General features: G+C 41.9%; 1 protein-coding gene across 2 annotated transcripts in view; it reads left to right on the top strand.

The window, feature by feature from the left end:
- The window catches only part of sorl1 (sortilin-related receptor, L(DLR class) A repeats containing), a 117245-nt gene extending 110265 nt beyond the window's left edge, over window positions 1-6980 (top strand). For both annotated transcript variants that reach the window (XM_036150341.1, XM_036150340.1), the window contains exons 43-48: window positions 1218-1382; window positions 1539-1713; window positions 2425-2531; window positions 3192-3381; window positions 3539-3751; window positions 5205-6980. In XM_036150341.1, coding sequence (XP_036006234.1) covers window positions 1218-1382; window positions 1539-1713; window positions 2425-2531; window positions 3192-3381; window positions 3539-3751; window positions 5205-5272 — 918 coding nt within the window. In that variant the 3' untranslated portion in view covers window positions 5273-6980. The remainder of the gene's footprint in view (window positions 1-1217; window positions 1383-1538; window positions 1714-2424; window positions 2532-3191; window positions 3382-3538; window positions 3752-5204) is intronic.
- Window positions 6981-13081: the final 6101 nt, after the last annotated feature.

Here is a 13081-nt window from a genome sequence, read left to right as displayed (position 1 = left end):
CCACATGCGTGGCATGTCTCCCCAGTGCGGACCCTCTCCTTGAGAGTCCACAGGCAAGAAGTAAGGGAGTGAGGTGTAGCTAGGCTTCATAGCAGGGCACCCTGCTGTGAGAGGCTGTATCTGCATGGATGTGTGAAATTCTTTTGCTTACAACCCATCTTGATTTCTCCCTCATGGCCTGATGGCATAACAGTTTCATGAGATCATAACACATTGTCTGACAAGGCTCTGGGGATTTTAGACGGGCAAAAAACACTTCTGTATTCCTGCGCGGCATATGAGGGATACACCAGTGTGTTGTCACACGGAGAACACAGCAATTCCTGCTGTATTGCTTGCTGGCAGACTCTTCTCACAAGTTTCCGTCTTGAACTTTGGAGGGTTGTCCCATGTTTTCTCCAGTTAGAGATGACTAAATGTACTGTGACCGTGTATAAATAATCCTGCTGAACCTTTTTTGCCAACTTATCCTGACTGATACCTTTGTGCAGTGGGACCTTTTTAAATTCGTGTAACCTGTTAGCTAAAACGTTAGAAAAAGTCTGGAAAATCCCATTAGAAAAACAGAACTTTTTTCAGCTTAATCAGATTTCCTGTAATTGATGGCAGGTGCATACCCAAAAATAAATGCTAAAACTGAATAAACAGTGCCTCCACAAGGCGTTAGTTTAATGTTTTCACATTTATTCAACCAGGTTATTGCCGTTTTGAAGCATCTGCATCTAGCAGATGTTTTTTTTCATGTAAATTATACAGAATACTTGGAGACATATATGTGAGGATACATGTTTAATATTTAAAGCAACAATGTTTGACATGTCACTTTCTCAGGCATCTTGTCATTCAGAAAAACATACATTAAATACCTTTAGGTGTCTATTATTAATAATAGTTACTAAAATCTATTTATTCATTTACTTATTCATTTGTGCATTTTAATGTATTAACTTTGTTGTTCTATTGTACAATAATTGTAAATATGTTCACGCTGAGCTAAATGATCATTTGAAGTTCCCATATGGGGGGTGAATAGAGTATTTTGTATTCCTTCTGTTTCTATTCCAGTTCTAGAGGACACAGGGATGCTGCTGATCACCTTTAAAGGGCAGCAGGATGCTTTAGTGTTCTTACAGCGTTTGATGGAAGGAAAAGAGGGCCTGAACAGTTGCATGGTGGACCTGCATCTTATAGCAATCATTTCTATGACCCATCTTCAGGCCCGGGTTGTCTCTCCTTTCTTGGGTCCTCCCTCTGACTCCGCTGTGGTGAAAATGATTCCCGACGAGAGGCTGCCACCTCGGAACCTCCATCGTGTGCGTGTTGACAAGACTCAGGCCACGCTGAAGTGGCAGCCGCCCTACGACACGCCGGATGCAGCCCTGGTATGAGGTTGTCTCAGATTGCTCCCAGAAGCCTCGGTGGATTTAAAAAGAATATGTTTTGTTTATTTTTAACGACTTCTGTGGAAGGAGCAGCAGCTCAGTTTCAGTGATTGTGATCTACCCGGTGTGAACACGTGGTCTGTTTGTTCTCTTAAGACATATGTGATCCACGTGAAGGATGCGATCCGGAAGGTGGAGCGGGACTACAAGCTGACCACCCAGAACAACACGGTGGAGTATCTGCTGAAAGGCCTGGAGCCTGGAGGGAGGTACAGCGTTTCTGTCCGCCTGAGCAACATGACCAAGGAGGCCAGCTTCAACCTTAACACAGGTCTGTCCTCCTCCACATCTCTTCACATCTGATGTTGGCTCTGCAGGAAAGCAGGTCCTGAAGTGATGAGCTATGTTAGGAAAGTGACCCCTTTAAAGGAATTCTATCGACCCAGCCAAGAAATGTGGTCAAAGATTCAACCAGAATTAAACTAGAAAGTTGTTGAAGGCTGAAGAAACTGCGCAGCTCGGGTGTAACTGGCTGAGAGACTCTAAAAGCGGTATTAGTCGGGGTGTTTGTAGATATTTTGAGTCGGTATGTAGTTTTAACCCTGTGGGAAAATCCTTGATAAATATAAAGTTGTGCTGCTAGTTCATCATTTAAAGAAATCATTGCAGTTTTACATTGCATATGGAAAAATATGAGCTTCATATAAATCATTAAAGGTTTGATACCGGGTTCCTGCCCACATTTAATTCAGAGTATATCAAGGTTCTAAAAAGTTACAGATGCAGAACCGCTCAAATTGTCCACCATAGTGCTCCAGATGTTGAAATTCCTTTCCATGAGGTTCCAGAGAAAGGGCTGAGGTGACCAAAGTTTTCTCCGGTTGTTTGAAGCAGAGTAGTGGTGGTCCTTTTAACCTGGGTATTCTTACCTTGCCCATATTTAGTCCAATGTTAATGCCTGTAGTGAGTGGATGTAAATGGTGATTATTCCTGCAGTTCTGCTTATAAGAGGGGCAAAAGTATTTATTTCCCTCTTTTTCAGTTCCCCTTCCCGCTCCAGAAGCCTTGAAAATTCTGACAGAAAATGACCACGTGTTCCTGTTCTGGAAGAGCCTGGCAGTCCGAGAGAAGGGCTTCAATGAGAGCAGGGTAAGACATGGTGACCATTACTAAACCAGCAGCTGCTTTGGTTACTAAAGGCTACAGCAGCCTCGGCAGCTTTCAGACCAGATTCTCAGATTTGCAGGTTTGAAAATGTGTTTAGTCCCCTCAGAGATTTCTTCTGTTTTTCACACGTTTTCTGATCCTCTGATCCTCTGATTTTAATATCAGAAAAACATAACTTCACTATAAAGACCTACAAAATGCGATTCTTATATAAATGGTTATTTATTTGGTAAGCATTGGATAAATTCTGAATGTTATTAACCCCATAGGTTGGAAAGCTGCATTAAATCTAACTACTCCCACCCAGGCCTTGTTACTACCAGAGCTGTCTGAATCACGAAATCACTCAGCTGCTTATGCCCCGATCATAAAACTGGGAACACCATTCTCTCTCACATTCATCCAAACAAAATACCATCTGGATCATCCTCAGCGCTTCTGGGGAGACATTCTGTGGCTCGATGAGACAGAAGTGGAACCCTTTTGGATGATCTGATCTGAACCGTTTTCAAGTCAGAAGAAGTTTGTAAAGGGGACAAATACTTTTTCACAGCACTATAGATGGTCTTTGTGTTTGGATGTTGTCATATAAGCTGGTGTGTTTTTTTTATCACTGATGGAATCTGCCACTGTTGTTGACAGGGATATGAAGTACACGTGCTGGACAGTGTGACAAATCAGACATCCTACCTGGGAAACACCACGGAGACCTACTTCCGCATCAGCAGTCTGCTGGTGGGACACAACTACACCTTCTCAGTGCAGGCCAGCTGCCTGATAGGTGGTCAGCTGTGTGGGGAGCCTGCACTGCTGCTCTATAACCCACAGACAGGTACTGGTGGTGCGACAGAACTTCTCCAGGGTTTTAAGTGTAAATTGTGTGAGAAATACTCTCCCTGCAGGATGCTGTGCCACTGTGAAACACCCCCATGCTTTTAAAAAGAGAAAGGTTCAATTCCTGCTGCTGATGTTCTTTTCCACATGTTCAGGGAGCAGCGACGCGTCCCGCGGAGAGAACCATTCCAGGGACATGGCATCAGTGGTGGTACCCGTCCTCTTCCTCCTGTTGGTCATAGTCGGCGGTGGCTTGGTGGCGCTCTACATCCGACACCGCCGGCTGCAGAACAACTTCACTGCCTTCGCCAACTCCCACTATAACTCGCGCCTGGGCTCTGCCATCTTTTCCTCCGGGGATGAATTGGGTAACTTTACAGGCTTGTACATGTATCGAGTAAAAATCAGGGATGAGGTGTTTTTTATGAGTCGTACAGATAATCATCTCCTCACACAGAGGAAAATTAAAGTCTGCATTGAAAAGTTCAGTGCATTTTATTGGTATTTTATGTGATAGAGCACCACACAGTAGCACCAAAGTGTGGAGCAGAAGGAAAAGGTTACATGGTTTTCAAAACGGTTTACAAATAATAGCCAAAACATTGTGATATGCATTGGTATCCATGCCACCAGAAAGTCTAACAGGTTTCCTTCTAGGATTGGCCAAAGGTATTTCTGTCAGCTCTGATCTGCTTCCCTGTCCCTGCTGAAGAAAAGCTTCCCCTCAGCATGATGCCACTACGTTTGGTGATGAGGAGACACTTGGAGCGATCAGACTTATAGGACTAGCTGCAGCTGATATATTTAGCTGTGTGCATCTAGTTAGTGCACTTTATTCTAGGGCTGCAACAATGAATCGATAAAATCAATGAAAATCAACAAAAGTGTTGGCACACGAATTTCATCATCGATTCATTGTGTCAATATACAGCACTTGGTGCGTAACGATGCTCTGTGCGGCGCTCTAGGTCACATGACCCATTCTAGGTTACAGCACTCCGTACCAACAGAGCAAAACAGAAATGACACTTGCCTGTTACTTTTTAACCTGTTGCTTTTGGTTCCCTGGTGTAGGAGTTCAATCTAGAGGGGTGAATGTGACCTTGTCTTTACAAGTAACTGCATGACTTCTCAGTCTGCTGGTCCAAACTGGTCTGCTATCAGATTCCAAAACACAGAGAGAGACTGTTTAATTCTGCCACAGTTGCAGTGTTGCCAGTGACCTTCAGGGGCACTAAACCTGGAAGTTAGCAATCTAGCGCCCCTAGTGGCTAAACGTTACACTGTGCTGCTTTAACTAGAGGGAATTTGAAAAAGGCCGTTAAATATGACTTACTTTTGTTTTAATTAACTTCAAACTCTAAATTTGTGAAAAACAGCCAGAGAGAGATGGAGAAAACTCTGCAGCTCCCAGTAGTTAATCTGCACCTTCATCACACTTCAGCTCCAGACTACTTTATTAGATACTAGGATTGTAAGGATAAATCCAGCTCACAAGATGATATGTTTGCCAGAATAAGATGAATGAGATTGTAGCAGTGTTAAAATATATATATCATAGAATCCCCATGGTCTTGGTTGCCCCAAATAAAGCATTTTTAAAAGATCTTGTTACACCCCATGTCCAAAACAGTCTTTTCCCATAATTTAGAATTAAGGGGTCTCTGCTTTTCTGTGGAAATAAAGATTCTCTCCAACTTAAAATAACAGGACTGTTAGTTTTGCAAAACAGAAACAGGACTCACAAGCATTAAGCAAGTCATTCCTATTTCATGTAAAACCAAGTTACATGTGAAATAATCCCTTCTCCTCTTGTTTTAGGTGATGATGATGAAGATGCTCCGATGATCAGTGGCTTCTCCGATGATGTTCCCATGGTCATCGCATAGCAGAACATCCCTTTCACCCCCGTCCCTCTCTACCCTCCTCCGCTTCCTAAGCTCCCTGCGCTCCCCGTCAGCGGTGCCTGTACACTGGAGGGCCCCGAGATAACACGCGGAAGACTACCGCCATCTCAAACCCATTGATGGGAATCCACCCACTTGGCAGGAAGCATGAAGAAAAACGGGAAAAGCGTTAAAGAGAAATATTTTTCAAGCACTTTTTTTTGATGCGCAATAACTTATTTTTTATAATGTTAAATATATGTGTATGATGAGGGGTCAGAAAAAGGACTTGGAGGACGAAGTGGAAAGTGAAGCAAAACTGTGAAGGATCTGAGTTTGTCCATGGAATGAAAGACCCTACTCGGAATTCAAACTCTGTCCGTAGGAGCGGTTTATTGCTTAAAGCCAAAATAAGCATTCAAACTGGAATATAGAATGCACACACCTAGTTTATCAGGTTGGTAACAGTTACATGTCTTTTAAATAGTACAATGTGTATTGTTGAAGTATATGCTGTACTATATGAGCATGTGTAACTACGGCGCCCCGTATGAGGCAGCTGGAAGAGTTCACTGTGGTTTATGTTTCCTATTTTAGCTGAAGCCAGTACAACCAAACAGATGTGTCACTGGACATAGGGTACTTCTAAAAACACTTTTCCTTTTTACCACCAGCACACTGTTGTATGTGGAGCCAAACACACTGCATAGTCTTGGCTTTTGTCCTCATCATCTTAACTGTTTGTAAATATGGGCTTTTAATATCCTCTCCTCGTAATGCTGCACCATATCATGTAAAATTTGTACTTTGATGTTGCTTTTTTTATTTTTGCCTTTATTTTGAAATCATTCAGGATGAAACATTATTGTCCCCAGCGTGTTGCCATAGCTGTGGTCACAGAGGAAGTGTGTTTGGGGTTCTCAGGGAACTGTGTTGAAGCGGACACCAGCGCAGCGTCACAGCCACCGCTATGGCTTTGGCACAAAGGGCCATTTACTGCTGATAGGCTTTTAAAAGAGCAATTTACTGTCACTGACTGGGGTACAAAGTCGAGATTCTAACAGATAGTTCGTATTATTGGAGGTTGTACTATGTGGAGAAGTATTGAGCAGTTAACATCTTCCCTGCTGGAGCTCCTTTGAAGGGATAGTTTGGGATTTTTAATGTGAGCTTCTGTTAAAATGTGATAAATAGGTAAATGTTTTACCTGCTATAGGTGAGTGTGATGGAGTCTTTGGAGTAGTTGGTACCAGATGCTAAAGCTAACAGCTAGACACAGAGTGGCAAAATATCAAATCGCACTTCTACTTATCCTAGCTCCCATCTCAAAAACATGCTTTATTATGGACCTTCAAAGTAATGACCTAATAGGGAAGTCATGCAGTTTAAAATCAATAAACTACAGATCACTTTAAGCGCTGTCCTATTTTTGCTTTGCTTTTATATCAGTTGATAGGACGGGAGTTGTTTTACATGTTCAGTTCTCAGTCCATGTTTCACACAGGAAGATCACTGCTTCCCATCTGTTTCCTCTAAATAACCATCAGCTTCTTTGTAAATAACCGCCTGATGCAAACATCATGGCAAAGGATCAGAAACCAGCATCTGCTTAAACTGGTAGGAGATTTTTTTTGTTTGGACTTGGTTCGGGTTATTGGAAGGTAGTAGAAGTGCAGTCTCCAGAACCAGCTGACCTGGATTCATACCAAATGAAACATTTGCTTACAGCAGGTAAGATATTAACTGCTTACAACGTTTTAACCTCACCTAAAAAGTTCTGAACTATCCCTTTTAAAACTGGAGCTTGGATAGAGTATGATGTTCTGACTGCCTCTGAGAGCCAACAGCGGGTTCACAGCAGGGCCCAGGACCAGACGACTAATACATGCTAACTATTCATAACCTCTCCGCAGAACCCCCCTTAACTAAGCAGCAGAAATCTCCCTTTGACTCCACCTGGGCTTCAGCTTCATCAGATCCATAAAGGGATTGAGTCCTCTGTGATGAGAACATCCTGCCTCTCTAGTTTTATGGAGCCATGTGGGTTTTGGGCTTACATTTGTTTTTTTGTTTTTTTTTTTTGTTTTTTTACGTTTCTTATCTGTCACTTTGGAAATCCCTCTGACCTCATTTTTAAGAGTTTCTGTTTGAATCACTTTTTACTTGAAGAATTAGTCCCTGCTCTAAGTTTTTGACACTAGGCTCTGTGGATTATCCAGAGTAAGCTTTCAGTCAGATTTCTGTTCGGAGCCTTCCGTTTCAAACAGAGGACCTAGAAGTTGGTTCAGGTTGGAGCTCGGCTTGTGAGATAGAGCTAGAAAATGACCTGGCTCCATTAGGAAAGCCCCCGTTTTTCAGGGCCACATGTTATTTGCCTAGATTTGTATGCCATTTCTTATTCTAAGTATTTGTTTTCACACAGCTGAAGGTGAGATTTGACATGAATGTTGTTTTCTGAGCCTGTTTAGCGGAGCCGGCTGTCTCGACTTCTTCCCAGCAGCAGATTCTTCCCTGATTACTCTCCACAGATGAAAGTAGCAGCATGGCTAGATACAGAGGGGACAGGAAAGGTGCATTTAGTTCAGTTTTGGATCTGCTGCAGCTGATTGCTCAGAGATGGATTTGATCTGCCAGTGCCAACAGAATATATCTCCTAAACGTCTGTAAACGTACCCACGGCCTGAAAAGGTAGGAAAAAAAGAGAGAGATCGTCTGTGTACTTCTCCACACCACACCCCCAACTCCACTGCACTCCGTTCGTTGATGTTTGTGTTTTGCCTTCGGGCCTGAGCCATTAGGAATTCAAACCCACGGTGTCCTGCTTTCTGTCGACCTTGTTTTGTTGTTAAAGCCGTCTTTATGAATGTATTTTTACGTGTGTGCTTTTGAACGCATCGGCCCAGCTCATTATGCTACTGTCTCTTCCTGAGAACTCGCTGCACTGTCTCTGCTTGAAGAAGAAATATGGAAGTGGAGCAAACAGCCTTTCTGTCTCCAGACCAGCTGCAGCTGTGAATTTCAACCTCCAGTTCAACTAACACCGCCATGTTTAGTTTGGTTCTTCATGAGATCAACGTCTCAGTTGTGACATTTCTTCAGGGCTCCTACACGGTCAAGAATTTCATTTCACCATTTTCCAAAAGTATGGAACAACAAAATGAGAATATGGATTAATATTTGTATGTCCAAGTCCCCCCATCCTGTCCTCGCTCTGTTCTCCCCTTATACTATTTTTCCATCACGTCTTTCTGTCTTCATCATTTCTTTTTCCTTTACACGCTTCCCTGCTTCCTCCCTTCTTTCTTCTGACTTAACTTCTTTCCCTCTTTTTCTCTTCTTGCATCCTTGCATCCTACCTGCATTTCTAATTGTCCTTCCTTCCTGCCTTCCTATCCTACCCCCTTTTTTCTCGCTCCCTATCCTTCCTCCTGTCCTACCTTCAGTGCAGTAGAAACAACATCCAAAAGTTCATAAACTTTAGCATTTTACATTTTAAAATGAGCTAAATAGATTGGGAAGTCTGGAAAGTTGAGCATGGGAAAGAATGGAACCTGCTGTGGGTTTTTCCCCCTCAGAAACTCAGCTTAAGTTCTGCTGAGACACTTTGTTTTGTTGCTTGGCCTTAAAATGGATTTTTCTGGTACTGATGTAGTTGTTTCTGTTGTCTGTTTCTTTTTGCCACATAATGCCTTATCGCAACACGTTGGGTTTTTATGTGATGTCATGTTTGTACGACAGGAACACAAGTGCACACGTCGCACACGCACTGGAAGGTCTGCTGACGCGGCCGGGTTTCCCACCTGTGCAGGACATGGTTCATGGTGGTCACGTGACTGTTTGCTTCCCACCTGTCTTAATGTTGACTCCTGTCAAATAGTTTGCGTCACAATGTCATTTGACACCAAGTAGGATCATGTGGAACTTTGTCCATGTTTGGCAATGTTGATGTGTTGCTTGCTTGTATTGCAGATTGCAAGAAAATGGGAAGTTTAGAGAAACAATGTGAGGTGTTTTAAACAGCCACTTATACTGAAATAAACTTGCTGAAAACTAAACCGTTGTCCAGTTGTATGAAGGTACAGAAACTGGGTGTGGTTCCTCTACCTGATTGTTCACTTTTTTTCCTTTCCTTACATTGTTTTTTTCAGCATCAAAGTAAAGAACTAAGCAAGTCGACCATCAGCCAGGATTCCCATCCTTTTTCTGCCCTGCAGCAGCCTAAGGACTTAAATAGACTGAGCCTTCTTAGGCACCACTAGACTTTCTGTTTTTCATTATGACGCTTTGAGTCTGCACATCTCCTTGGTTTCACACTTCCTGCATCACGTTTCCATTAATTAAAGCTAGAAGAGAAGAAGTCAGCGTGACTTCTGGGTCCAATGCAATGCTGTTTATGGGATTTGTTGTAAAAAAAAAAAAAAAAAAACCAAACAAATCAAATGTGGTTCTGTCAGCACTAATTGCACCTAAGTTGAATCAAAGACGAGAACAAATTAGTTATTAATTAGTTGTTTTATTTGGATTTTTCCTTTTCAAGCCTAAGAGTAGGCCTGAGGAACAAAAGCAGTCTTTTGTCAAATAAATTGTCTTATTGGAGGCCTGACCAATGTCTCAAAACTTGTGGAAATCATCACATTTCTCAGTTTCAGAGAAAATGCATTGGAATAAACCAGAAAAGCCTAAACAAATTGCTTCAGAGCGCCCCTGTAGAACCAGTTTGACACTGAGCAATGAACACATAACACAACCCTCTAGAGTAGGCGGGGCCTAAAGCCAACAGAAAGTCGGACATTTTGAAACCATTGTGCCCTTTGGAGGTTTTAAGTATGTGTTTTGGAAAATTTCTCTCTGGGAATTTGATGTATCACTTTAAAAACACTAAAGCCATGGGTGTGGCCAGACCACAAGATCTGACTTATGTACACCTCTCATATACAACCTAACCTGCTAAGTTTTATTGCGTCATCACTTTCCACCTTCAAACTTCTTTTCTACTTTTGAATCTGGTTTATTGAAAAAAACAAGCTAGGATGTTTTACTGGTGGGTGTTTCTCTGTAAAAATAAATCATATCCATTTCAAACTGTTGAATAACAGCAATTTAATGTTGCATAATTTGAAAATCAAAGCTAATTGTCCTTGTTAGGTTGTAATTCTTACAAATCATTTTTTGTAAACAGGAAGTTGCTTTCATTTCCAGCTTCTGATTCCATCTATCTTTTTGCTTTTTAAAGGTCAATTCTAAAAAGGAGAATATCGTATGAAGAAGTGCAGAAAATAATTAACTATGATCTCTCAAATGCTTTAAAATGGAAATTAAAACCAGAAAGACTTGGCAGCAAAGGAACTGCCATAAAGACTCAGCCAATGTCCAGCTCCAGGGTGATCAAAGCTCTTCAGTTTTCTGCAAGGACTGCAACAGTTATAAGTCAACATACAAACCAAGCTATTAGCAAGAAGCCAAAACAAAGTCTCTCTGTCTCCTGCAAGAGACAGTGAAGTATGGCGGCTCAGGCATCATGTGTGGAGCTTTCACATGCTGTGGTGTCACGCCTGTTTGTCTCACCTGGATTCACGGATCAGTTTGAATACGTAAAGAGGTCATGTTGAAGAGGTGATACTCTGAAAACGGGTTCTTCAACAAGACGATAACCACAAAGACACCAGTAAGTGAGGAGCATCGTGGTTCCACACCAACAAGATTAACGGTATGGAGTGGCCATCCTCAATCCCTGTGAAAGATTCTTTGAGTCTCTTCAAGAACTCTCAGCTCTGAGAAAACTCAGAAGGAAAAGATGTGAGCAATTCTAGAACCCAAAACCCAGTGAACTCTAAATATGTTAAATGGCACATATCATGCAACATCCACTTTTTAGCCCTTAAATAAATTGCGTTTTGTACTTGGACTCTCTTGTAATGCAGAAAAGTTAAATGTAGTCTCTCCAGTGCTGTGTCGATACCTTTATTATCTGTATGGGTCATATTTTTCAAGTCGTTCAGTGTTCTCTATTCTTTATTACATTTTTTTTTTTTAACAATTATGTTACAGTGTTTGCTGCGGTGCTGCTAAACAAGGTCACATGCGACTAGCTTACCAATTTTGCAAATCTGTCATTTTAATTTCTTGCCTCGATTTTGGAGTCGAAGTTCAATGATGCCGAAACCATAAAAACCAGAGTGGATAAGTCAAAATGTTCAGTTGTCATCACACCATTCCCCAGCATACCATAAAAATGGCCCAACGGCGTGAAAGGGAACGTTCTGTGACCCGAAGGGGCGGGATGTGAAGTGCCTTATTTAGATTTAACGAGACCAAACAAGTTGCTCCTCAGTAAAGGTGTAAAAGATGGACATGTGAAGCTTCAATAACGAGGTATTCAGACCAAAGCATTGCAGTTCCACTTCATATAGACCACAAATGAAGGATTTCAAAGTGAAAAGGAAGAACTTAAAATCATATGTCATCTTAAAACTTGAGCTAGGCACCACTTAAAACACTGTAGTAATTAATATTTTATCTATACAGGTATTCTCATTGAGAGCCAAGATTTTAAAGAAAAACCTGTTTGGTGTGCCGTGCCCATCGGTGGTGTCGTGACGCTGCCAAAGAAGCATGCAAAATAAAATAAAAAAAGAGAGGGCAGGCATGGGATGTCCCGGGATAACTATGAAAAACTCGACCTGTCAGTCATCTCCTTCTCAAAAGCTCCAGTGGTAAAGACCAAAGCTGAGTTAGAGCTTGAAACGGCACCGGCGACACACGGGTCTTCCTGGTTTCCTTCTCTACCACTGGGACCAAATAAAATGTTCGCTGGGTAATGTAAACCAGCTAATAAGACACTCATCATCATGTGCCAGCAGGTCAGGAGGATCTGGTGCTCCCTCCTCATTCTTCCATCCTCCAGTAGTGCCAATGCTGCCATTTACGCACACCTTTAAGAAGCCATTTATTATGGACATGTGTGATTGTCTCCACCGTCCTTAGGAATCATCACACCAAACTTCCATCCATCCATTTTCCTACACACTTATCCCTGTTGGGGTCATGAGGGGTGTTGGTGCCTATCTCCAGCTGTCAATGGGCGAGAGGCGGGGTTCACCCTGGACAGGTGGGCAGTCCATCACAGGGCAGCACAGAGATGAACAGGACAAACCATTCCTACACACACTCACACCTAGGGAGAATTATATTTTGTGGTTCTCATAGCACAGACCGATGCACATTTACATCTACACGTGACAAAAACACAATATTTGAAGTTAATATCTGATTGAGGTTGTTTCCATCAATTTGAGGAGTTGTGTAAGGCTAAATGTGATTCTATTTCTTTGTGCAGGTTTGACCCATAACAGCTCAAGCTCATGAAAAAACTTCAGCTTTGATGCTCATTGGGTTAAATAAAATTCAATATAGTTATATTTCAGTGTATTTGGATCAGTTTTAGTGCTTTGGGATTTTCTTTATTATTGATTGACATAGTTTGCGTGTCTGGCGCAATTTTGCGTGGATTAGTGCAACGTTGATTTTTTTTTACACGCCAAAATGGGGGTTAAACATTACGGAGCCAGAGGGACAAATGAATAAAAAAAGCCCATAAGCCAACTTAATTCTTAAATTAAAGTCTGCACACCATTTCATCAGAGTTTCCTACCACCACATTCCTCTCCCCAACAGTGGTGGGTAGTAACTGGTTACATTTACTCAGTTACATTTACTTGAGTACTTTCTTGGTTGGGTACTTTTAACTTTTTCTTGAGTAAAAATATTTAGAAGTAGTGCTACACTTTGTCTCTCTCCCTCTACACGGCGATG

This window comes from Fundulus heteroclitus, chromosome 18, assembly GCF_011125445.2.
Source record: "Fundulus heteroclitus isolate FHET01 chromosome 18, MU-UCD_Fhet_4.1, whole genome shotgun sequence".
NCBI lineage: Eukaryota > Metazoa > Chordata > Actinopteri > Cyprinodontiformes > Fundulidae > Fundulus > Fundulus heteroclitus.
Note: the sequence above shows the minus strand (reverse complement) of the source record. Positions and strands in the feature narration are given on the sequence as shown.